The 25,849-nt window shown below is 37.9% G+C and overlaps 1 protein-coding gene across 5 annotated transcripts in view; it reads right to left on the bottom strand.

Moving 5' to 3' along the window:
* Window positions 1-559: 559 nt before the first annotated feature.
* The window catches only part of JPH1 (junctophilin 1), an 82,673-nt gene continuing 57,383 nt past the window's right edge, over window positions 560-25,849 (bottom strand). Inside the window, exons 4-6 of one of the 5 annotated variants that reach the window (XM_041413081.1) lie at window positions 10,874-11,535; window positions 3,308-3,403; window positions 560-1,453 (exon numbers count right to left, since the gene is read on the bottom strand). In XM_041413081.1, the coding sequence (XP_041269015.1) occupies window positions 3,323-3,403; window positions 10,874-11,535 (743 nt within the window). In that variant the 3' untranslated portion in view covers window positions 560-1,453; window positions 3,308-3,322. Of the gene's footprint in view, window positions 3,202-3,307; window positions 3,404-10,873; window positions 11,536-25,849 lie in introns of all 5 variants that reach the window. The other 4 variants (XM_041413080.1, XM_041413079.1, XM_041413077.1 and 1 more) reach the window with 4 other exon arrangements.

The following is a 25,849-nucleotide window of genomic DNA, read 5'->3' on the forward strand; positions in this document are numbered from 1 at the left end:
TCATTTTTCTTGAGAATGCATTTTTCTCTCCTTAAAGAGCCAAAGATTTTCTTTAGGGAGCAGGTATTCTGCAGAAAATAAAGTATCTTAAAGGTAAGCTTCATGCTAGTAGAATTAAAGAACAAGACAGTAATAACTACTTCCCAAAAACGTATTTCCATTAAATGGGAACTACTAATAAAAATTGCTCTCCTCTTCAACTCAACTTTTATGATTTCAGTACAGTTGGCTACTAGTATGAACTGGAATCATGGAAAATAAAATTTGCAGCTGATAGAGTAGCTCAGCAAATACTGTAGTTTTAAGACAAAGGACAAATTTTCTCTGTGTAAATACTGGCTCACAAACTTCGTGTTAATTTCGAATCTGTGAAGATCCTGAGGAGCAGTGAGGCCCAAAAAAATTAATTCCCCTACAAGAGCAGCTGTTAATGAACCAGTCACTCACAAATTAAAACAAAATTGATCAAAACATCTTGTAGTGGCAGTGTATTTAAGATACTACGCTTATAAAGACACAAAATCCTGAAGATAAAAGAAGACACAAAGGGAAGCTTGACTTTTTTTGTTTTAATTTATTTTTAATTGTTTCCCATAATCACTTTTGTTGAAAACAGTAATTCACAATCATATCAAAGGGACTAGAATTTCACCCATTTTCCTGCTTCACTCCTGTTTATTTGATTAGTTAGAAAAAATTGCTTCCAAAGAGTGAAAAAAGTAATTCATAAACAGGAAAAAGTAGTCTGAAACTCTATTAATAACCAACTTATTTTTATTAGAGCAAATACAGTTGTGAAAACTGTACATTGTACATTTTGGGTCAAGAATTATAAATAGAGAAACTCATAGATAAAGAGTTGATTCTTTGACAGCAAGAAACTTTAAATAGACAAAATGACATTTTTAAGTACATTGGCAGGCTTCATTGTGCTGTCCAAAATGTAGTGTACAGTATAACAACCAATTATAAATAGCCTTTCATGTAAAATACAACTGTGCACGTTTTAGAAAAATACCAACAATTTGTTTGAGCTTTGTTTTAAAAAAGCTTATAAATCATACATATTTATAAATGGTACTAACATGCTTACTTAAATTTATAAACATTTTTCATAAGCTTTGTTACCCATTATTTCCAGAGCATAAAGTATTTTAAATAAACATTTAATAGGAATTAAATATGTCAGTTACAAAATTATCTCTCCACGTAAGGAGACAGGGGGTGATTTAACAGTGGGATGGAACATTTCATCCATTAATTCAAGGCTTACACAGTAACTTTTAAAATTTTGTTCTTATTTAAAAATCACTTTCCTAAATTTAAAACACAATTTAAACTTTGTTGTTTTATTTTCTTTAAAAATAAATATACAAGTTTTATTTTCATTTGCTCTCTTTTCTGCTTTCTTCTTTATCCACACTGGCCAAAACACAGGATTCTCAACATACTTCTGTAAAAAACACCATGGTGTTACTGCCCTGCTCGGAGCTGCTTCGCTGCACAACATTCAGTCCATACCTACGGAACTTTACTACGCTGCATCAAAAAATAGCTAATGTATTTTGTAAGAATGTTGCCCATTAAACCATGCAAAAACTTAGAAAGTTTACAAACAGGTTCAAAAACTATACTGTATGAAAGATTCTCTAAGAGAGATAAAATAAACTGTAATACAAGCCCTTTGCTTTTTGCAGCTTTAAATTAAAATGTTTGCTTGCCAAATGATCACACCACATATCTTCAATAAATAAGCATGCATTTCATTAATACAGGGTACAATAATTACAGTATAATGGCACATAAAAAGAAACGTGATCGCGTCGTTTGAACAAAGGGCTACGAAACTACTTAAGACAAACTTTCCAAATGAAAAATTTTGAGGCTTTTTTAATGCTGAGGTAAAATTATAAATGGACTTTAAAGACACTGAAGGCATCAAATCGATAAACAATCACTTAACATTTTCAAATGCTCTACCTGAATGTATTCAACACAAATCTAGCACTTTAAAGTTATTATTTATTATGAGCATTAGCTAACTGTCATTGGCATTAATGTGCACCCAGACAAGACTTTATTTTAACTGCTGTCAAAATACCTCAGTGTTGCAACATCATAATTCAAATCACCAATTACCACAGCACCAAAACTAAGAAAAAAAGAAAGGAAAAGTCAACATGCAAACCCTGTATCTCACCTTTCTTGGGTTATTTTGATAGTCTATATCCTGTTTAGAATGTACTTCTACCAATGTAAGATTTTATTTTTTTTGATTATGAAAAATTTTGCTTGGTATTTGCATAAGTATTTGAGCATTTTAAGGAAGATAGCAGTATCTTTAAGTTTTGCAGTAATGGTGAATTATTTACTGAACCTTCATGCAAAATGACTCTTCAGGTTTAAGAGAATGAATTTAAGAAATTTATCCCTGGACTAGGAAAATATATTTGATTTTCGGCTTCGGCTGCTAGGCAGAACTGGTAGCTTTCTCCAGGTTGGACTAAACACTACTTATGGCTATACATCAAATTTCATAAACAACAAATGAACAGAATCATGCACAGGCAAATGAAATTCGATCTCCCAGAACACTGCAGGAGATGTTAAAAGCAGCAGGTAATGGAATAAGACTGGTGACTGATGTTGCTAACTATTTCTTCTAATGAGATAGGAGTGAACGCTGGAATCACTTCCACAGCAACAGAATCCTCTGACCACATTCCTCTGGCAGTCGTTTTCCCATCTCCCCACTAAAAACATCAGACGGTAAAATAGTAAGGCAGCTGTTAACTTCCATCAACAAAAAGTGCAGCTCCGTACATTTCCACTTTAGTCACACTCTGCTGGAACAGATGGACAAGCCAACGCGCTTCACTGGCGGGGCTGCTTCAGCAGATTATTTTGTTTGTTTTCCAACATGGCTGCTTGCTTCAGCTTTCAGAGGACCCCAAAGCCACGAGCCACCAGCAGAGAAACTGATCTGGGCCCCTGGCTGAATTTTCCAAGTTTCATCTCTCTCGCGTCCCATCCTAATTCCAAGCCTCCTTCCCTGTGTCTGAGTATGACAGGTGCCATTTAAAAGGCTGGTGACACAACTGCAGAGAACTGTGGGCTAACACCACTAGTTGTCATGACTTCACTGAAGGGTCAAAACAGTTACAATATTAAATAACTATGTTGAATCACATTCAGGCACAGCTAAAATTAAAGTGGGGAACATTAAAAGTATGTGAAGAAATTAAATCTTTATTATTTAAGGTGGGGTGGATATGGTGATTTTATATGAAAGCGAGACCTTTCTTACCTTTCCTAATTCCAATCAAGTTAGAAAATGGACAAAAAGAATGGCTAAACCAATATTCAACAGCATTACCAGGGCGATCATGACTGAGTTAGGGCCCTGAAAATAAAATAAAGATATTAGAATTAATGCAACCTCCCACAAAGGCACAGTAATGAACAAGACCCGACTTCACAATTTCTACAGGTTTTGTCCTTGGTCTGAAGGAAACAGACCCTGCTACTGAAACACAGCCACTACCCTTGATATTCAGGTGAGATAAACATCACCTGTGTGAAAACGAGCTGGACAAATATAGGTGAGAGTACATTACTTCTCTGCTCCTAATCACACTGAGATTAAGCCACCTGAAAAATACAACTGCATCAACAAATGAAAACAAACCCATCAACACAAAAACAATGTCAGCTTAAAATAAAGCAAAACAAAGAATGTGAACTACTTTAGGGAAGCCAGAGTGCTGCTCTTCATCCTTACAGGGGGATCCTTTTCCAGTTCCAACCCATTTCAAAACAGGTATAACAAAGATGCTTGAAGAAAAGAATACACTTCTTTGATAACCCAAACAGAAAAGAAAATTTACTTACCATTGCACTAACAAGCCTGTTTACATTACAGATTAAAATGCATTTTGCAGCTGCAAAATTAAATTTGTTTTGATTTATTCAGACACCCAAAGTCCTATGCACTGAAGAACTGAAAAGTCAAAAAACTCCTTCCATTCCTAGCTAAAGCTAAAATTGGTTAGAAAGTTTAAACCATTACACAATTTTAGTATTTCTGTGAAGCCAGAGAATGGTTTTTAATTATTTTTAGCAATTTTGGATATTTTTTATTTTTTAAATGGATGCTTTCTAATGATCAAGTTGAAAATATGTCCCAACAGATGAAAATACTCAATTTTCTTCTGCCCTTAACATATTTGGTTTATTCAACAACATGATTTCACAAAGATTTTAATACCCTTTTATTTTACAGTTGCACTGTAAGCAGAAACTTTTCATTTAGACAATACTTTCCTAAATCACAAATCATGAAGCCCACTAGAAAATCTGTGCAGAAAACTATCTTCTGAGCTGAATCACTGGCTTGCATAAGAAGGTATATATTGAATGAGAAATGATACAGTATTTTCACTTTTCACATGAGGCATGCCTTGGAGAAGTTCATTCTGCTTCATGACTACATAACGCTAACATCAGCTATATAATTTCTGGAATGCTAAGGTGTAAGATCTTGCTATCAGTAATGTGCTGTAGCAGTGTAAGTGGGAAGCTACAGAATAGTACTTGTGTCACTATTATACCACAGTCTCCTGAAACAGTCCCACTGAACACCTTCTGTCAGGACACACCTTTACACAGCAGTTCCGATGGCAGGCGGAGGCTGAGTACGTCACAAAACACGTTACGTCAGGCACTGCTTAAATCTCTGGTGAGCCTAAACCTCATCAGCACCTCCATCCATAGCAGCCATCAAGTTCCCTTTGCACACACTCAGAGGTGTCTGTCCACATGCTGAGAAGCACGTGTTCAAGTTCAAACAGCGACTGAGATTATAAGAAGGCCAATTAAATTATGCCATAGGGGTAATAGTATTGGCTGTAGCACCCACATTTTGCTTAATGGTGGAATGTCTAAAATATTCACTAGGAAATTGAATACCAGGTTTAATGACACCTTAGTCAAAGTGATTTTGAGTAACAAGCTCCCATTTACCAGTGGTATATTTCAACCACCAGGTCACAGAACAGAAGTGGAACCATGTTCCTTCCTCCTTAGTGGAAGTGATTCACCATGCGCCCAAGCATACGAGACAGGGGCAGAGGACAGGCATGAAAGGAAAGCACAGCTCCAGATATGGTTACCACAGCACTGTGGTAATTAATCTGTAGATTAATTACCTTGCTTCTGTAGAGAGCCTTGCTCTCTACAGAAGTGTGATTTGATTACACTGTTCATTTCCACTAAGATGTGGGTTCAACATCTTTGTTTCTGGTGTTAGGCACTGGAACAGGTTGCCCAGAGAAGCTGTGGTTGCCCCATGACTGGAAGTGTTGGATGGGGTTTTGAGCAACCCGGTCTAGTGGAAGGTGTCTCTGCCCATGGCACAGGGGCTGGAACCAGACAGTCTTTAAATGTCCCTTCCAAGCCAAGCACCCTATGGTTCCACAATCCTATGAGTCTAATAGGGATTGCCCATGTGATTCAAATCAGGTCAATGGTTCCTTGATAGGCTGGAATCCCACCTGAAGATTTTACAGTTATACTGCACCAAGAATTGCAAGGAACTGTGAAGATTATTGCCAAGTACCACTAAAATTTTTCAGGATTTGGCCATCTAGAACTTTGCATATTTGAAAATAACATTGATGAAAATCACATCGATTTACTGCAACTGAAAAAAAATTTGGAACCCGCAGTCTCTTCACAGGAGCCAAGAACTAGTTAATTACCTGAAACACATTATGGAACAGCATCCTGGAAACTGCAAGACAGATTTTTGCTCATTGCCAAATTGGGACTGCAGTTCTAATGGCAGCTCTGTATCATCAGTGCACAGACTCAGGTAATTAAGCTTGCTGGAGGGGAAGGTGATTTCTCTTTTGATGCATCTGTCAGTCAGATTAGGTATAACTATCTCACCACAATAAAATTAGATAAATTAGGCTAAAAATGCCAGGGGCTATGCTCTGAATCAACAAGTCTCATCTACAAAACAGAAGCAAGTTGACACCTTAAGAACCGGGCTGTTGAGTTCACATGAAGATCATAGAAAAATATGTTACCTCTTTATGATAATGAAATATCATAACGATATCTCTTTATACAAAGCACTAAAGCTCGTGTACTTTGGCCTGCTATGTGCATTGTTTCACCTTCTGATAACTATACCACCTTCAGCCCAAAGCAGGATTTCCTGATACACTAAAAAATGATCAAACAAAATTTATGAAGCACACAGTTATTATGCAATGAACTACCACCTGTTTTGGAGACACCTATTAAATAAGCGTTTAATGCTTTAAGACAAATACCACAACTAAGACTTTAGTGTCCCGCAAGGGTTTAAAATAGCAAAAGCCAAAATTAGTTTCAACACAGTCCTAGAGTGACTAGAACAGGTGCACTAAAGAAGCTGTAGTAGAAAACCTTCAGTCCTGCTTGAATTGACCCTTTCAGCTTCTTTAAGTTAGATATTTATGTAGTTCAAAATGCAACCATATGATTAGTTCCCATTTGGGGAAGAAAGAAAGTTATTTTCCTAAAATGTAGTGCCAGGAAATAAAATACTAGGCTTTTAATTCCATTGCATTAGGAATGTTCATTAAATTTAGCCTAAAGTTCTTGCTCAGAGGTTTGTTTAGGATCAGGCAAATACTGATCTATTTTTCAAACATCATGGTATTTACAGCCCTTACTAAATGGATGTTAGGTGAACAAAAAGATGAGAATTGAACAAAGAGATGGGAATAGAATCCTTGAGTAACATTCAGGTAAAAACCAGGCTAAACACCGTGTGTTTAAAAATCTTTACCTGCCAACTAAAAAAAAGATATTACAGTTTAGTAAAAGACTTGAGCCCAGGCTTGTTATTTATCCTAGGGCAGCACATGGACACATATCAGGCAAAATAAAAAGGCTATTAATGAATGTACACTACAATAGAGTTTTGCGAAATTCAATCCTATTTTTCACTCAAATCCAAGAGAATCTCTAATCAGCTCATATTCAAGGTAGGACAGCAGTGCACAAGCTGAAACTGGGGCTGGAGGCTGCTAATGACCAGTCAGAAACAATAGAACTGGATTGTGGTCAAGGGTCTCTGTGAACACTGCACACTGTGGTAAGTGCAAGGTGATGTGAGGGAGCCCCATTCTCAGTGAAAGAGGAGTGATTTACCTCTCAGAAATGACGGGTGACTTTGTCATTGTGCTTTATGCAGGATTTCACCTTAATAAAACTGTGACTCTTTTATGAGTTCTGGAATAATTCAATCTTTGATTTTTGAACATCAGGGAGTAAGTAAAGAGAGAAACACACTTATGTGTGGCATAAGAAGTATGTGCTGGTATTTTTCAAGTATAGCCAGAAATGGGGATATCTGGAGAATCAAGACTGTTCCTGTATCTAACTTATTGCACAGATGATATTCGAAGACATTCTTAAGGATGTAACATTCACAGAAAATATGAAACATGAATTTGATAACTAAAACAAGCTGCTACAAGCTTCTCTGCAAATAAAGTCATTTAAAGTTCTTAATCCAAATTTAAGCTGACATTTCATTCAGGTATGAGAAATGGCTTTGATTTAGACACATAGAAGGAAGAATTGAAAATCTTCCTTTCTGTATCTGTGCTCTTAATGCGTTATCATTGGAAACCTGGAAAAAGCACAGCACAATTTTATACAGCACTTTCAGATAATCTAACAAAAGTGCTCGACAAATGTTAATAGATTCATTTTTTTTGCATTACAAAACTCTGTTTTATCATTCTCTTTTCATGAGAGTGAGAGTTCTTTTCTCTTTATATTCCTTAACAAATACAATTTAGAACTTTGGTGGAGGATATAAGGCAGACTTACTCTCAAAGCGTAACAAAATCATTTGTCAGAATGACGAAAAAGCAATTGCAGCTTTCTACTGAAATAAAATCATTCCCCAATGCAACTCTAGAATTCTTAAGTCTCTCAACATTGAGAAGCATCTGAGATAAGGAGAAGTGCATTAATTAGGAAAAGGGAGAATAGGTTTAAACTAGAAGAGATTACGTTTAGATTAAATGTTAGGAAGAAATTCTTTACTGTGACAGTGGTGAGGCACTGGCACAGGTTGCCCAGGGAAACTGTGTTTGCCTCATCCCTGAAAAGGTTCAAGACCAGGCTGGATGGGGCTCTGAACAACCTGGTCTAGTAGGTGTCTCTGCCCACGGCAGGAGAGTTGTGAAGCTAGATGATTTTTTTAAGGTCCCTTCCAACCCAAACTATTCTATGATTCCATGAATCCGGCTTCTCCTCAGTAACTGTGCTCTCTTAACTTGGTCACTGCTTAATTCCGACACACTGCTGAGCTCAGCCCAGGAGCACTGCAGAACAGGCTACTGTTTTTCTGAAGCTGAAAGGTGATGCTGAAAATTAAGTGTCCAGCAAAGTAAACAGTCACTCTGAACTGTTTCTCCCTCAGACTGCTAGGCCACTAGGCCACTCTTTTTTGCTTTAATCAGTTTAGCATTTTTACTCTCAACCTTTTGAAGAAATAAGTACGTAGGAAATTTAGTCTATAAGGGCAAATTTACAAACACATATAGAAGACTAGAATCTTTGAAAAACACCCACATACATCTACATATATCTTAAGATACTGTTACAGTAAAAATGAATTCCTAAAATCCACCTTCCTTCCATATTGGAATGCTGGTAATGAGAATAATGCAATTAGGATGCTCCAAATGAACCAGAGTGAACCAGAGTTCCCAGATACCACTGCAGTATCAGTGAACAAACAGTAGCTAATGCACAATATCTCATCATTTTTACACCTTTTGTGATAACAGGCTGTAGGTTCATGGTCCTTATCCTGATTATTCTAGAAGGTAAATAAACTGCTGTTCAGATAGCTTACTTGTTAAGATGAAGCTTCCCTCAGCTCCAAAATATTATTTGAAATGAAGGAACAATAAGGACTATTTCTAGTGCCTTATTTTCACCAGAGCTAAAAACCAATTCCAATTCAGCCTAAAATTTGTACATGCTCCCTCAACATTTACAAGCCTGTCAGCTTTGTGTTACCCTACATAGGAGTAATATCTGTGAGATTTGAGAGGTTAAAGGGCTGATATCAGCTGTAATACAGATTTGCAGATTACAAAACCTTTGTGAACATCTACTTTGATCTGCACAAAACAGAATGAAAGCTTCCAGCAGAACTAGAGAATATCATCTTGGCAAAATGCTCATTATCAAACTACTCAGTGATGGCTCCAAAACCCTGGCATCTGAAAACTGATAGCACATTTAATCAAGATCATTAAAATCAACATAAAACAAGACTTTTATCTGAATCTTTGTAGCTGTTGGATCTTCTGACACATTTGCTTGTTAGCCTGGGAAACTGTTTTATAAAACACACTTTCAGAAATTATTTAGTACATCAGGGGTTTTTGTACCTTGAATCTTTCATTGTAAGATATGTTTTAATCATTCTTGCAGCTCTTTGTGTGACTTCCCCTCAAGGCTTTTTTTTCCATTTTAAATCCCCGATTTACAGACACTATTTTATCCCAGAAGTGGTTGCACCTGTGCCAAAAGCAGACAGAACAGACTCCCATGTACTCTTGCTTAATCTTTTCTGTAGCATCTCTGAACAACAGCAGCAGACTGAGAGCTCATGCTCAGCTGCCTCTCTTGCTCCTGATCCACCAACCTTTTCCAGTTCTGATCCTGCAGTGCCAGGCTCTATAAATTGTTTTTAATATACAATATTATATTTTACTGTGCTGCCACGGATAATTACACTTTCAGCCTTCTCAGCAGCTGATTTGCATGAGCTTGTATCTGTCTTCATTATAGACTACTCTTCTGGGTCTCTGTGTCTTCTATAAACTTCATGGACAATATTCTCATGCCCTCTTGTATGTCATTAACAAGAATGTGATTAGAGTAACAGAATTAATGTGAGAATGACCTCACCAGAATAATATCAAATAACTGATGGTTTTTTAATTACTTTTTGAGAACCATCAGTCAGTTTAAAAAAATTCTTTTAATGTGACATTTAGCCTTTGCATTACTCTGGTTTCCTTGTCAGAATACATGACAACGTAAAAGCAAATCAAGTGACCTTCTTGACTGAGATGATGATTCTTCTGCCACACCTGAAGATGTCGAACTTGTTTGACAAGACCAGTTACAATTCATGTTGGTTACTCCCTCTCTTTATTTCTAAATTTATTATTCATGAAGCCTGATGTCAATTATTCAAGTGTTTTGCATGCAATAAGTACTAGGCTATCTGGATTGCTTTAAATGGGTCATTCTGTTTATCCCATTAATAATGAAACACTGTTTGTTTTGTAGAGTACCACCAAAAATGACTCAAATAAACAATGCTTATAAAAGAGAAACATTATGACTATTGTCTAAAACTCTTCATTCACGAAAGGTTAACTTTAGTATGCAAAACTAATGTTTTCCCGAGTTTCTCTTGGCCCAAAAATCACAGAAACATCATCAGAGATTCTGAATTTCATACCATGGCTTTTTCTTCTAACATGAAATAGAAATGCTACTAGTCATTGCTCCTTTTCTGCATAGCTATTGATAATTTTACTATTTTTAAATAATAATGAAGTTAAGAGTCACACTGATCTGAAAGGGTATTTTAAAAACTCCTGTGCTCATTCCAGACTGGAATATTTCTTCCTCACTCCAGGTGAAGTGGGTTTTAGCTAGCTGTATCCAGACTGAAGATTTGACAGAAGTGAGCTGTGCCTGTGTTTAGGTTGCAAAGCTCAGCACTCAGAGGTAAAAAGGCAGTAAAGTGAGAATGTTTTTTTGTAATACTTACCGAGCTGTTTCCTACTTCTTTCTCCATTGCTGAATGTGACTCATTATTAGCTGGGTTCTTTGGTGCAGCAAATTCTGATTTCTTAATTTTTATGTCAGGCTTGTTTTCTTTGGCATCTGGCTTACCCCCAGATCTAGCAGGACTTGGCTTCTGAGAGGGCGGTATCCGTGCAAGTGTTGATGGTGAAGGGTTGGCATATTCATCTTCTTCCCTGAGCTCCTGTGGAAGCGCTGTTGGATTCATTTTTACATAATAGCCATGGTAGTGACCATGCAGCTCCCCATTCTCGGTGCTGCTGGCATTGTGCTGGGCGGAGAATTTTGGCTGGTGTTTCCCAGCTGCTTCCTCCTTCACTGGTGCTTTTGAATACAAAGGCTTGTTAGTTGTGGGTGTTATATTCTCAGTGGCTAAAAGCTTTTTTTCTTGACTGAGTCTTGCCCCAGAAGTGGAGCTTTGCCTTTTCAGTTGATTTGAAGGAGAAGTCTCAGAAGAAAGAGGAGGACTGTTTCTTGGGCTTGCTTCTGGGGTTCGAGGGGGGGTAGTACCTTTTCGATAAAAGTGAGGTGACTCTTTTGGGGTGGGTGGTTTCTCCTGACCTTTTTCTTCAGATTTTTCTTTTGCATCCATTCCTTCTTGAAATTTTTGTTTGATATAATCAGGGCCTGAAAAATAGTGTAACAGAAATATTAAGATCAAAATAAAGTTCACAGTAAAACTATTGCACTGGGATGTCAGACTACACTGCCTTGCTAAAATGCAGGCAGGGGTATATGTTACCAACAGTTCATTGACATCCACAGTGATTTACTCCAAATTGCTCAGGCACTGGAGTTCCTGTAGTTTTTTGGTAATTCTTGGACAGTAATACTTACTAACTTGGCTCACTCTAGATCTTCAGCTTTTCAAAGGGCCACGGTATGCAAATTTCTCCTGAGTGAAGTCTGAGTGACTCAAGATTGTCTAACCTTACATCACCTACCATTGCTTGATTACTCTCACTGATTGAACTTCTCATGATCAGAGTACCTGTTTGATATGTAGATAGTTAACCATGAGAATGAAATGTCTCTTCTGTTCTTATAAGCTACAGGAAAAAGGGCTTCAATCACTTTTTTTGGGTGAATGTCAGCTTGTCTTATATACACATATTTGTATGTACTTGAACTCTCACATGCTGGCTTTGTCTTCCAGAGCCAATCACTCCCATATGAAGACCCAGATTAACCAAATCTAGTCACTAATACAATTCCTGCTTAGAAGGCAGGAATAGAATATTCACCTGGAAAATACTTACAGAGCAGCAAGTGTGAAGAACATCCTCTCTCCAAATTCTAGCTAAACACCCACATGCACATTCACTACTAGGACTCGCTTATCAAACTGCACGCCTATACAGCTGTTAACATAAACAGAAACTGGCTGACATGCTCTGCTCCAAGTTTTGGTTCTCAGATTTAGTTGTTTAATGGTAAGACTTCAGCAAACACTGCTGAAGAAACAAAACTGCCATAAATCTGCATGCACTGTAGGCAATGTTTTCTGCTTTACTTCCTAGAAATCACATCTCAGATTTCAGGATCAGTTTCCCTAAGAAGTCAGAAGTTGGGGAGCTCTGTGAACAAAGAACTGCCAACAATCTTCCTGTATTTTCAAAAATGGCTTCAGAAAAACACATTGCAACTGTTTCTTCACTTCTATCCTTGCTAGCACCACAACTTTCCTTTGATTTCTTTACCCTTCTCTGAGTGAGCCTTATCTGTGCTTTAAGTCATAGAGAAATTCTGTGCCCAGAGAAGAAAGTCTGCACACATTTTTCTGCTTTTGAGTTTAGAGGAGGCTCTAACTCTGCTAGGCAGATACAGTGTTTTTACAGATGCCAGAAGCATATGCATATCTACGCAGTGTGAAGATGAGAGGAAGGAAGAGCAGCATGAAGCTTTTGGAAGTTACTGAGTCATCTGGTAAGTAAGCATTGCTGAGAAGAAGAATTACTCGGCATGCAAGGTCTTTTGAGCAGGAAACATTTTTGGCATCTCTGAAAACCAGGGGTGGAAATAGGGAGCTGTTAAGAAAGAAAGCTAGACAGAGACAAGCCAGGATTTGTTCTCAAATGACATTTGAGGAGGAAGTTTTGAGGAGTTAAGCCTTCACAGAGGAAGAGAACTAGAGGCTTGATTCACAGATTTTTATAATCTTCCTGGTAAAAGGGAAAAGCAGCACAACGCAAATTAAGTTTCCACATATAAAGTTACAGGTATGATCGCCATTCCAAAAATTCTCAGTCCTGTTGCGGATTTCCTTCCATCTTTGCTGAGATACATAAGGTAATGCTGAGGGATTTAACATGCATAAACTTTATTTTTCATATCTTTTCACATTAGGTATAATTAGGGGTGTAAAGAGAAAAGGATACCTAAAAGAACTCTGACTAATCTTTAAGCCCAAGCCACGGAGCTGTCAAATTGCAATGATTATTTTTTAAGGACAGACCCATATTCACATTACCTTGCTCTTTATGACTGCTGTGGTTAAAGCATCCAGTTGGAACACCGCCTCTTCAGTCTTACAATGCTGCCTAAATTCTGAAAATTCACTGTGACATACTCTGCATTGCCTCATATATGTAAAGATTTGACTTTTACTAATATCTGACAGCACTTGACAAACTGAAGACACTTTCATCAGGAAAACATCAGAAAATGACATCAGAAATGACCTCAGAAATGTCATCCCTCTCCACCCTTTCCTGCAATCAACTAAAAGCCTCCCAAAGTTGGCCAGAGAAAATGCCTCTCATCGAGAGACCTCCAAGCTGCTGGAATTTTTGAAAATAGAAGGGAACCCATGGTTTCACCAAGAGACTGGTGGAGTGAGAAGTAAAAAACTTAAAAGCAAAACAAAATGATAACCTGCAGCCTCCCAAAGAAGTTAAGTTTCAACAGGCTAACAAATGCCACACTTTCACTGGGTATTTGGCAATATTTGATGTTATGTGACACTGAGCTCCACCAAAGAATGCTGCATCCAAGTAACATCTGAAGGTGTCTGACCAGACATTCAGCCACTGCCTTTAACACAGCACAGCAGCCCTCCCTCTCACGCCCACAACATCATGTATGGATTTAGAGATACATCCTTTGCCTCCAGTCTTGTCAGGCAAGTCTTTCCAACACTGAAATTCTTGGCCCTTTGCTGAAGTTCCCTTTGCAGATTGTCCAAATCCTTTTTAAACTTCTGTTCGTTGTATCCAATACAACTGGACTGTGCACCTGTCCTAACCACTGACTCTAAGCAGCAAGAACTCAGCTCCCACTCCTTTCTAAGGACTAAGAGCTGTCAGGATTTACCTTGTCCCCTTTGTTAAAGACATGATTCTACAGACATGGGTAAGGCATTCCATCATAAGAGCAATCTACAGCATAAGTTTAAACAACCAAGGGCCAAGGGAATTTGTAAAGAGAGTCACTAACATCCTTTCCTGTAACATGTCTTAGCTGGCTGATCTTAACGAGGAAGGGAATAGAATTTGAGGGTAAAAAGTGATTATCTGACCAGGAAATAAACATGGCACTCTGGTTCGTCAGTTTGCAGTTCAAGCAAGCAGATCTAGACATGATACATCTCAGTGCCTAAGAACCTGGTCTGGAAAGCAGAACCAAGAAATGTTATCTAACCAAGTAAAGGTAAGATGAACCTGCATGTTTTCTTATGGTGACATGCTGGCTGTGCTGCCATTGCATCAAAATTGATGCACCTTCACTTGATCAAGGTCAGCCGCGGGGTGGTTTTGGCTCACACACCAGTTGTGATGCCAGCAACTGGATGGCACCATTGAAGTGTGAGTTAGCCAGTATTTGGGGAGAATAGCCTCTGAAAGACAAAGGACTGTGTGGAAGTGTGCAAGGTCTGCACAGTCTCACACAGCCTGATGGTCAGCTTGAACAGCACTTCATTGATGGCTGTGGGGTGAGGGAAGCTTTGATTCGGTTGAAGATGATTGCTCCAAATCTAGAATTTCTTGTGAATTTCTTATGTAATATGTCCTTCCTCCTGGAAGGGCTCCAGTAAGTGATGTGACAGCATGGCCAGCCCTGTAAATGAGAAGAGAAGGATGGCCTGGTTCTGCCACAGCATTTTTAAGGAGGTGACAGCCACATGCTTTCCCCCATGGCCCAGTGAGGCACACGTATTGGCAGCATAGGGCTGTTGCAGGACTGTGGCTCAAGGAGCATCTGAAAATGTCATCCTGCAGGACACTGTAAATGCAGCCACTGTTCCCCAAGAAGGCTAAGAAGAGACCTCGTGCCTCATCAGATCACAATGAAATCTGAAGCTTGAGAGGGATGGCAGAACACATCCAGGATAGTGAGGGAAAAGGCATACATGCAATTGCATCAGTGATTTTATAGACATCTTACCATTCTTACAATTCAGGAAAAATAAGCATTTCATATTACAAATTTTTTTGTCTACTGAAAGCAAAAAAAAGACTGTAATGCCACTAATGCAGGCTCCAGAACATAATCTTTTAAGAATATAATATTTAAAGTACTATTGATGCTGAGAGATGTGATTCAATTTCAAGGTATGTTAGAAGTACTTATTAGATAAACATATGATTATTTCTGCTTTTTAAACTGAAGTTCATGTTATGTGATATAGCCTATCTTTAGTGCTACGTAGAGAGTTAACAAATAGACAGGGCTATAAAGTGTAATCCAAATAGGAAACAATACTATAATTTCATCATTATGAGAAAATTCATGTTGTGCTTATAGATAAACTCCAAATGTGAACCACATATCTCACTTCCTAATTCTGTTCACATGTATGAACTGTTAGTGCAAAGATGCTCCATTTTCACTGTAATGTTTAACAACTGTCTGTGGGGTAAGGGTGACACAATCAAACTTACTTGCTCAACCAGAACACTGCAGTCTATATGCAAACCTTCCAAGATTAGAGGCCTCTTTTTACTGAACTACTCAACACTTCTACAAAAAAAAGGAGAGAATTCCTGATCTGAGAAGTTCACAATCTGTAAGTACAAAACTAAAGCTTATACCAATAGCCCATTTTAGTGATGGGGAAGCTAACCCAAAAGGAAATAATAATCCAAACCACGTTTCATTTGAATAACCTTTCCAAATTTAGTGCTCAGCTGTGAATAAAGTACCAACAGGCTCAAAGCTTTGCTAAATCTTTGACAAACCTAAAGGTGTGGAGAAAGCCTTTGTCAAAACTAGGAATGCAGTGTAAGTCCCCTGAGTAATTGAAACTCCACACGGCACTTTGGCCATAATTTTGTTGCCTACCACAAATGTCTTCTTGCTGAAAAAGCCAAGACCTGATCTACCAAATTGAAATTCAAAGAGAGAAGGAAATAATAAACGATGAGTAAGTTTCTTACTGCAGATTATACCCTAATACAAATCCAGAGCATGAGATGGTTGAAGTAATAGCTTAAGACTTTTGTATTTAAAAAAACTGTACTAAAAAAGGAAAGTATATTCTTTAGTGTTGGTACTGCACGTTGATATATACTATTCATGAAATAAACCAGTGAAAACAATTTTGTTTATCTTCTGATGTTTTTGATGGTTTTCTAATGTGTCACTGTCGGCAATAATACGTACGCTCTCACAAAAAAAATTTCTTTGCTATTCTGATGAACTTAATAAAAGTTTGAAAAGCCAAGTGATCATTTAGAGGATCAATTAATGTAAGATCTTTCTTCCTTATGTTAGGCTTTTTCAGGATAGGACATCCAGTAAAAAAGAATTCCTCAGGATGGTAACTATAGGTGAAGAAATATAAATAATCAATTATCAATCTCTTAAAATAAATTAGTCAGTGAGTCATTATGGAAGTGCAAATAACTATATTCAGTAAATTTTAGAAGGATAGGGTTTATTATTATTTCATCATTGGGGAGATATGAAAGGAGGGAGAAGAACTATAATTAATATCATTAGTACTTCCTCTGTTTTGTTCTAAATTTTCTGACAGTTATACTGGTAACAAGGAACAAAAAAAACCTCCCAAGTGCAAGGCTGCTAGCTTGAATTCAGCCCAACTGAAAGGAGGGCTGTGCAATGTCATGTGCAAAATGTCATGTGCAAAATGGAGCAGAGATGTGGTTACATTTTTAGTAATGTCTGGTAGACTGAACTGGGACTGAATAGGTCTGGAAATTAAAAATTATTGCCAGAAAAATTAAAGGACATAAGGCAAGGGGCTTAAAGAGCAATAGGGCTCTGAGAGAACCATTCTGCTTGACTTAGGTATGAGTAGAATAGAACAGCACATTTCAGTCGAAAAGGACTTAGAACAATCATCTTGTCCAAGTCACTGACTAATTCAGAGCTGAGCAAAAGTTAAAGCCTGTTACCAAGGGCATTGTCCAAATACCTCTAGAACACTGCCAACCCCGAGGCATCAATTACCTCTCTAGAAAAGCCTTTTCCAGTGTTTGACCACCCTCCTGGTAGAGAAAGTCTTCCTAATGGTATTTTCAGAGGTTATCACTCCAGGTGTGTGCAGTGCCCTTCTGATGGATGCAGTGATCCAGCAGTAGGGCATGGAATAGTGCAGCTCCATCATGGTTGGGTCAACGTGTGGCAACATAAGAACTGTCACACTCCTAGTGATGCATAGATAAGTTATTTAAGAATTCCTTAATTCAAAAACACATATGTAGGTTTGGCTGCCCTGTTTCAGCTGCATCTGAAGTTGGTTATGCCACTTGGAATAATGGCTTTCTTTAACTGTACTTGAGAATGCTTTAGAGAATAAAAAGCCACATTAGCTAAGGCTTAAAAATAAAGCATGTCACAAAAGAGAAAAAAAAAATTGAAATGGAAGGAATTGTTGACACTGTTTTGTGAAATGCAGAGGAAACCCAAGTCTGGATGGCTGATTTAACTTTTAGCCTCTGATAGCAATTGCATTTTGGTGAGGTATGACCAGCATTTCAAACACTATTAAGTAGCTTTCCTAGCTAAGGGCAAATAAAAAAATGTTTCCTGGATCAATTTTAAAATTCCATTTGGCTGCCTTAGAATCCTTTATTTTTTTTCCCCTGGACTTAATACACCAGCATGGAAGTATCATGGCAGCCTAGGAAAGCAAACTACAACGCAAACAAGAGGGAGAGGAGTAAATTTTTTTGCACAATCCAAAAAATACTCCAAAATATAATGTTTATTATTTAAGAGTCTTTCCTAATTCACTCCTAATTGCAAATCTTCGTTTCCTACTCATCCCTCTTTGAAGGTATCTTCCCTTTGCTGAAGTTTTCTCCAGCTTACACTTTCCGGGCTTCTTAATCTGTTGTCAGCATTGCTACTTCCTTAAGCAGTATTCCTGGTGGTCTTCCTTCTCATGCTGGACTGGAGGCAAGACTGCAGCTAGCATGTGCCAACAGCTACTCACTAAATCCATGAGAGCCATGGAGATTGATGCCTACATGTGTTTAGTTTATGGAACTGTTCTGATTTGACTGGGCAGCCTGCTGTCTTTGAAACCATGTACTACCAACATGACTGAAACATATGGCAAAGAGGTAGAATATAAGGGGATATTTCACTATTGCCACAACCTGACAAAGCCACATCATCATTCAGTGATGTAAAAGTCAGAACACACACATCTCCCTGAGGAGTCCTAGTCCCGCTAGGACTAACTTTAAAAGGCAGCATCACCAGCAGGCTTCAAAGCAAAGGGAAATGCAACCTTCCCTTTTTGCTAAGTAAAGATAAGGACCTACAGAAAGTATTCACTGGTAGAAATTGCTTATTAAGTGTCTTGTTCTGAAGAACTGCAAACATATAAATTCTTGCAGATCAAGGCTGCCACTTTATACGTGCTCAGGGAACAGTTTTGTGCAGTACACTGAACAACTTCTGCATAGTTTTGCTAGAATATGTATCTACCATATTTAAAATGTCTGCCAATGCTTTATTTTCCTGACTTTGACACCAATGAAAATGACACAGCCTTTTCAAAACCCTCACCAAATGCTTCCTGACACAGACTAGACTGAGATCAAAAGCCTTGAGTTACTTATTCACTACCCCACATACAGCGACAAACACACAAAGTTTGGCCAAACCCAAGGCTAGTTATTCTGCCTCTGTGTTTACTCTGCTGTGATATTTACACAGCACAATACAGTTCTTGGTGTGACCTGAGTACTTTACTGCTGGTGTCTCTGCATTTCGCACAGGTATTTGTTGAAAAGCATATGACACCATGTTATCTCACAACGCTTTTGGAAAATATCAAAACATCTACTCAAGCACACTTGAGCTGCCAGCAACAGCAATGGCAACAGAAAAGGAAATGGACTTCAGCCAGACAATTCACATCATAGGTAACATCACAAACTTGTGAGTCTAGCAGTAGGATGATGAAACAGATATTAATGCTATTTCTACCACTACGAAAACCAGACTGCCTCTTCTCTCCATGTCAGTTCCTCCAAATCTGAAATTAGAGTTACCCTAAAATTAACACACCTGCATACAGAACCTAAACAGCGTTTTTGTAATTTGCATTTTTGTATTATCCAATAACTAAGGAATCATTAAGGATAAAAGAATCCCTAAAAATAGGATTTTCTTCCTCTAAAGGTTTATAAATGCATCATTAAAGTGCAGACATATACACACTAAATGATCTGAAGTTAGGAAAGACTACACTAATGAATTTCAAAAACTGCCTGGAGTCAGCACCAAGAACAATGAATTTATTCTATGTATCCAATCTCTGCTCCTGTAATTGCTTTAGCAGGTGACTGAAATAGCTGTGGTATTTCCAAAACAGGGCAACACTTCCTAAATGTGTCTGCATAGCAGTGTGTAAGCCTTTATACTTCTGGATTCAATACCATGAGAAAAATGTAACAAACTTATCTTACCTGGTAGAGGGCACTATGAGTGCTGCACATCTATCTCTAACACCTCACTGGCACATCAGCTTATGGACACAGGAATTGCCTGTGACCAGCAATCTTAATTATGGCTTGCTTTACTTACCCTGCCTTTCTGTTGATGAATACTGACAGAACTTCAAAAAATATCTGTCAAGATTACATGGTGATGCATATGACTCCTGTATCTAGGACAGGCTTCATTTTTCCAGGGTAGATAATATGCAGACATTGTATTTAATGTGAATGATCCCAGCCAAATAACACATGCACTATAATCTACTTGAATGCTTCTAAGCCTGCAGGCTGCTTAACAGGCGATAACGGAGAAGGTAAATTTTTAGCTTTTTCACAAAAAACCTAGAGACTACTTTACTTCATCTGAACTTCACTGGGACAGCTGTTAACTGCAAAAGTAGGTTTTTTAAGCTCCTAAAGGATGGGCAGAAGTGAAAGGCTGTAATCCTATTCTCATTGCAACTGCATTTTCTCTGAGAAGATGAATTTTTAATATAGCGAGAGACTGTTAATGTGGCGTAATAACTGTCTTTACCCAGTAGAATTCACACTTCTTTACATTTCTCCCAGCATGTCCAGATCTTTCTGACATGATGATCCCCAAAGTTCTACACAGTATTTCAGACTCAGTGTCACTGGAATCATGCAGAGAAGGGACCATTCTCCATGACGTGCTCCTGTATATAAAGCCTGGAAGGGTATTAGCTATTCTCTTATCACATTTCAAGTGCATGGCTATCATCCTGCTCCATGGGAGTTTGGCAACAGGAGCAGGTTCATGTCTGCTGTCCAATTGGCCAAGTCTGTCAGCCTGTCTTAAGAACTGTTTTTCAGTAAATTCAGTAAACATGTGAATTTTTTTGCCAAAGCCCATCTAACTTTTGCCTCTTTTAAAATCCTTATTTCATAAAGAGAAAGTGCCTGTTTTTTCTGAGAACAGCCTTCTGTTCTTCCACTACAGAAAAAAGCAGAGCCTAGGATATGCACTCAGGGTTGTAGATGTCAGCATTTCTTATGCCTGTGGAATATCTTACCAAAAAGGCTCAAAACTGGGAAGACAGTAAATACATGTATGTCAGCAAACACCCAACATTACTCTTGAATATACAGGCATAGATACAGATAGGCAAAATAACATGGAAAAACTGGACAGTTTCAGACTCCACTGATTCTACAGATCTAGAGATGCCTTACTGCCTTTAATTAAAACTCCAGATATTTCTAAGGGATTCATGATTATATGATATAATGTCAGACTTAATTTTTCAGAAGTCTCCTTTACTGCCTTCTGTTTATAGAAAAACCACTGGAAATTATGAACAGGAGTAAAATAAAGAGACTTGAAATTTACTGCTTTTGAAATATATGGCTTTATGAATTTTCTCAGAGGGTTGAGGGTTAATCCAGTATTTTTCAATAACAGTACTCATTAAGCTGTACCACACTTCCAGCAAAATTAATTTCTTTTATCTAGCACTGAAATTAATTATAAAGTGTAAGAGCCTGAAGTGACTGCTGCACTGCAAATGCCAGAACTGGAGAAATACTGCAATCAGTTTAATTCTGGTAAAACTGGGGTACGTGAGCTGCTTAGCCTTGCATCCAAATCTGGCTTCTTTCCAATATGTTCTTTTTCTTTTGTATTTTAAGAGAAACCCCACTCACCATGCCACTTACCATTCTGACCTCACACAGTGGCATTTCTTCCCTTTCTCATTAGTGCTCTAAGTTTTCATTTCTTTTAAAGTCTAAGTTTGCTATATCCATTTACTGTTCCTCTCCTCCAAATCTATCCCACACTCCTCAACTGCCTCTGACAAAATACTTTCTGCTCTTCATCTGATACTTTTTGAGGAGCCTCTGTGATTTTCTTAGTCACATTTCAGTATCATTACTCCACTCTTACCCTCCTTTGACACAGGAGACCATTCTCCTCTTCTGGAACAAGTCTAATCTGTTAACATCTGTGATTTATTCTTTTAGTTCACCTGTATTTTTCTTTCATTTTTAAACCATACTTTCAAGGAAAATAACCTCCGATTATTCGTTCTTGGACTCTCTACCTTTCTTTTACAATTTTCATCCTGTTTAATTTCACCATATAAAAACTACCAATTCCACGCTGGCTGTGCTTCAGTTCCAGGTTTTACTCCTGCTCAGACAATGATCTGAATGAATAACTACTACTGAACTAATGGGTAGAAATCTTCATCTTCTCCAAATTCTCAACATGGTCTTCCACACCATACTGAACATTACTCTAGATTATTCAGGTCTATAATAATGATATATTCAGGTCTATAATAATTTATTCAGGTCTAAATGAATTAGATTTTTCATTTTTGGGTAGCTCCCTAGAGTCTCTCTAACTTTAAATAAGTCTTAAATTTTGCACACTTTCTTGGAATAAAAAGGCATGTATATCAGCCATCTGTTTCTGTGGCCTTGACAAACACAGAATGCAACTGCAAAGATTATTTTTCTCTAATGGTTCACATCACATGTTAAAAGTGTAACAGGAGAAACCTAACCTTTTAAACATAATTTAAATCTCCACTAGTATAATAAAATCCTTTCAAAATAGATCACCATACTCGACTGAAAATTAGCGCTGTAAGGAAAGTTCTCAGTTCTTTGTTAGCTGAATTTCAACATGGAACAAATATTTATGACACGGTTATAAATAGGATTTATAATGGAAATTTTGACACTGTGATAATACTCCCATGTGATAGACCCTACTTCATCTTGTCCTTGGCTGGACACCATGACAGACCAATATAGAAATTGACTGGAGCAGGCCAACAGTGTCCTGGAAGGAATGGTTCTTTTTCAGAGTGAATGAACAACTTTTAACAGGAGAAAGGAAGCACTGACATCTTTCTCTCAGCCTACACCTGTAATTAACACTCCCATAGTGCCAGATTAGATAGGTATACCTAGGCTAGAATTCAAAAAGTTACTTTGAGATAGCAACACAGCACTGAAGTTAGTCCAGGTAGTCCAGGCTTCAACTAGTTTCACAGTCAGATCCTGCAGCCTTTACTAAGCAACCACGAATTTCATCTGGATGCAAATTAACTAGATCACTACTTATGCAAGTCCGTGAAAATTACAGTGATTCTAACAGCTTTATCTCTCTACAGGAAACTGGTTCTCTGTTATTAGTTTTAAAAGTTAATTTGCTCAAAACTAATAAGACATATTTTTCCTAAGCAAATAATTTAATTATGTGACTCAAATGTATCTTGGAGAGACTGAGAAAGCATCCTGAAGAATTAAGGCTATGCTTCTGCAAACTTTCTTAGCTTTGCCTTCTCCCAAGCAGGCTCTCCTGTCCCGGATGCATTGCAGGAACACTGAGGAGTGGGTTGAGCCACCAGGTGTGTCAGGCAGTGCAGGAGGATGGATGCAGACTCCCAGCAAGCTGGATGGCCCTCAACCTGGGCAAGAGGAAAATGTGGAAGGAAGGATGGAGACATCTGTACTGAGGGCTTGGTGAGACAGGTGATAAATCTGAAAGTCACGTTGTGAAGACTGGTATGATATGACTTAGAAGGGGGAGAACAAGAATAGAGCTTGAAATTGGCACTTTTAATGCACCTTCTTTCTTTGGTTACTGGATACAACAGAAGTGCATTAGGATACGTCTAGAGGCTCTGTCTTCTCTAGAGTTCTGGAGAAAGAGGATAGAAGCAATAAATTGTAGAGAAAAAATGGCACAGCAGAAACCCAGTAACAGATCTGTGAGGATGCTGAAGTCATATGTAGAATAAATTCAGAAAATGAACAGGTTCTTGTATGACTAAGAATAATAAGCGAGGTCCCGTATGCTTTAAGGCACAAACTGATGGCATGGCTGGTTACTTTAACCATGCAAAATGCTCATTGTAATTGGCTTTTTAAATAAAACTATCTGGTCTGGCACACATGCATTTAGCCAGGACATTCCAGTTAATTAGCATCAGCCAGAAATCTCTCTTTCCTGTCCATATGGAGTTTGCATTTTGAGAACTCGAGGAGGTGGGGATGGCAGAGAAGAGGAAGACGGGAAGGATGGTTTTTTTCTTACACTACAGATATCTACCACTGGTCAAAAGAGAATGCAAACCACAGTTCCTCTTTAAGGCATTAGTGGCCATTACAAATTGACTTGTAATAAACTTAAAATGCTTATTTCTGAAACTAGTCATGTTCAGCATGTTAATACAGAAGCTTTAACAGTAACCAAATCTTATAGTAAAAAAATACTAGTAAACCTTGCCAAATTCTTACCCTTATCATTAGGAACTCTTTGCTCATATATTCCACCTAAAGAAATCCTGTCCATCTCTAAACTTGGACAGCTTTAATTTATGAACTGCTCCTTGACTTCTCTCATGCCTTGTTTAGGAGGTTAAAGGCTGGATGAATTGTTTTGGTGATCCATGTATGCTCATCTGGCAGCTGTTTGGCCTGACAAATAATCTGCCAGAAAACAATTCAGATCTGAATTTCCAGACCTTAACTGCTCTGTGGTAAAGTGCCCAGACTGCTCTTACCCTGCAGCAAAGTAGTTGTACCCTTCTTTCATTTAATCAAATGTTATTCATTCAAAGTGAATGAAAGAGCAGTATCCATTGCTGCAGGATATACATGCACATAGACAATTATGGCTTAGCTGTCCAGTCTGTGCAAGTCCATACTTCAGTTTACCTCCTGATAGTGTGCTTACAAGACCACATCCTAAAGACAGTCTGGGAATTTAGAATGAATGTGTCAGTCAAAGCATCCACTAACCTTGTGCAAGACTAGGACAATATTGCCCGTTTTCACTGAGTGTCAAAAACCTTTATTTTGTGTTACACCTTTGATACAGTATTCCCATCAGTCATATGTTCTTCTTTAGGTTTTAACAAGGGACACAAAAAGCACTTATTTTTTTTCTCTAAGTGAAGACAAATCTCAAACTGTCCCTGGATGACTCCCTTGAATGAAGCTATGACTCAGGTTTCATTTGTTTCCTGTCCTGGTGTGCTCTCTTTTGACACATCCACAAGTTTAGCGATGCCTGGAGGAAATAAGCAGGTCAGAGCTGAGATTTCTCAGAATTTGTTTTATTTGTTGATAAAAAGGCCAGGTAAAATATGGTCTCTATAAAGAGTACAACATTTGTTAAATCTACAAAATGTAGAGCCTTGTGGGTAGGGCTCTGCAAAGACACACATCCTCCTAATTATTAATCACTAGCCAAATATCTGCTACAGCAAAAGTAGAAGCAGGGTCTTGCCTGAGAATAGCATGAACAAACTCAGGGAAAACAGCTCTCTGCAAGCTTGTAAGTCCTTACACTATGGCTCTGACCTTTTCAATCATACTTATATGCAAATACTAAGGCAATCAATCACTGGGAGACCTGAATCTCAAGATTTCTATGGTACCTCATTATTATTCTTACCTGCTGGATGCTACTTTACTTCCTACTGCTTTGTTCTCCTTTTAGTCTCCTTTTAAACTGTACTACAAAGGTACAGCCTGCAGCTTCTGATGAATGCCTTAATGAACATAAAGGTGAAACAAGAGAGAAAGGATTTGGGAAGTATAAACTGCTGTGATACAATGAATGATGAATATTCACTGTAATTATAATTTGTGTGTAGTACTAGGCTATATACGGCCTAGAAAGTTGCTTTTTAAGAACCTAAAATTTAAGAGGTTTTCAAAAGGTTTTCAAATATTGAAATTATTTTAGGCTACAAGTAATTCAGAGATCACTCATTAAGACAGAAAAGAATGCTTCTGTTATTTAGAGAGAGGTATTTATTTCACTTCTTTTTGTCTCTTTTGTTACAAGAGGCTTGTTGATATGCTACATACATTTACTGCTGACAGCATGCTTGCCTACCATACTAAGCAGTTAAAGAAGTAAGAGAAAAATCACACTTTTTCATCACAACCTATTTTCAAGACAATTTAGTACAATGGAAAGCTTTCACTTAACTATAGTTTCAGAGAATGAGACAGAACATTTGCTGATACCTTTTAGC

The sequence above is a fragment of the Onychostruthus taczanowskii genome, unplaced genomic scaffold (assembly GCF_017590055.1).
Source record: "Onychostruthus taczanowskii isolate IOZ18803 unplaced genomic scaffold, ASM1759005v1 scaffold4, whole genome shotgun sequence".
NCBI lineage: Eukaryota > Metazoa > Chordata > Aves > Passeriformes > Passeridae > Onychostruthus > Onychostruthus taczanowskii.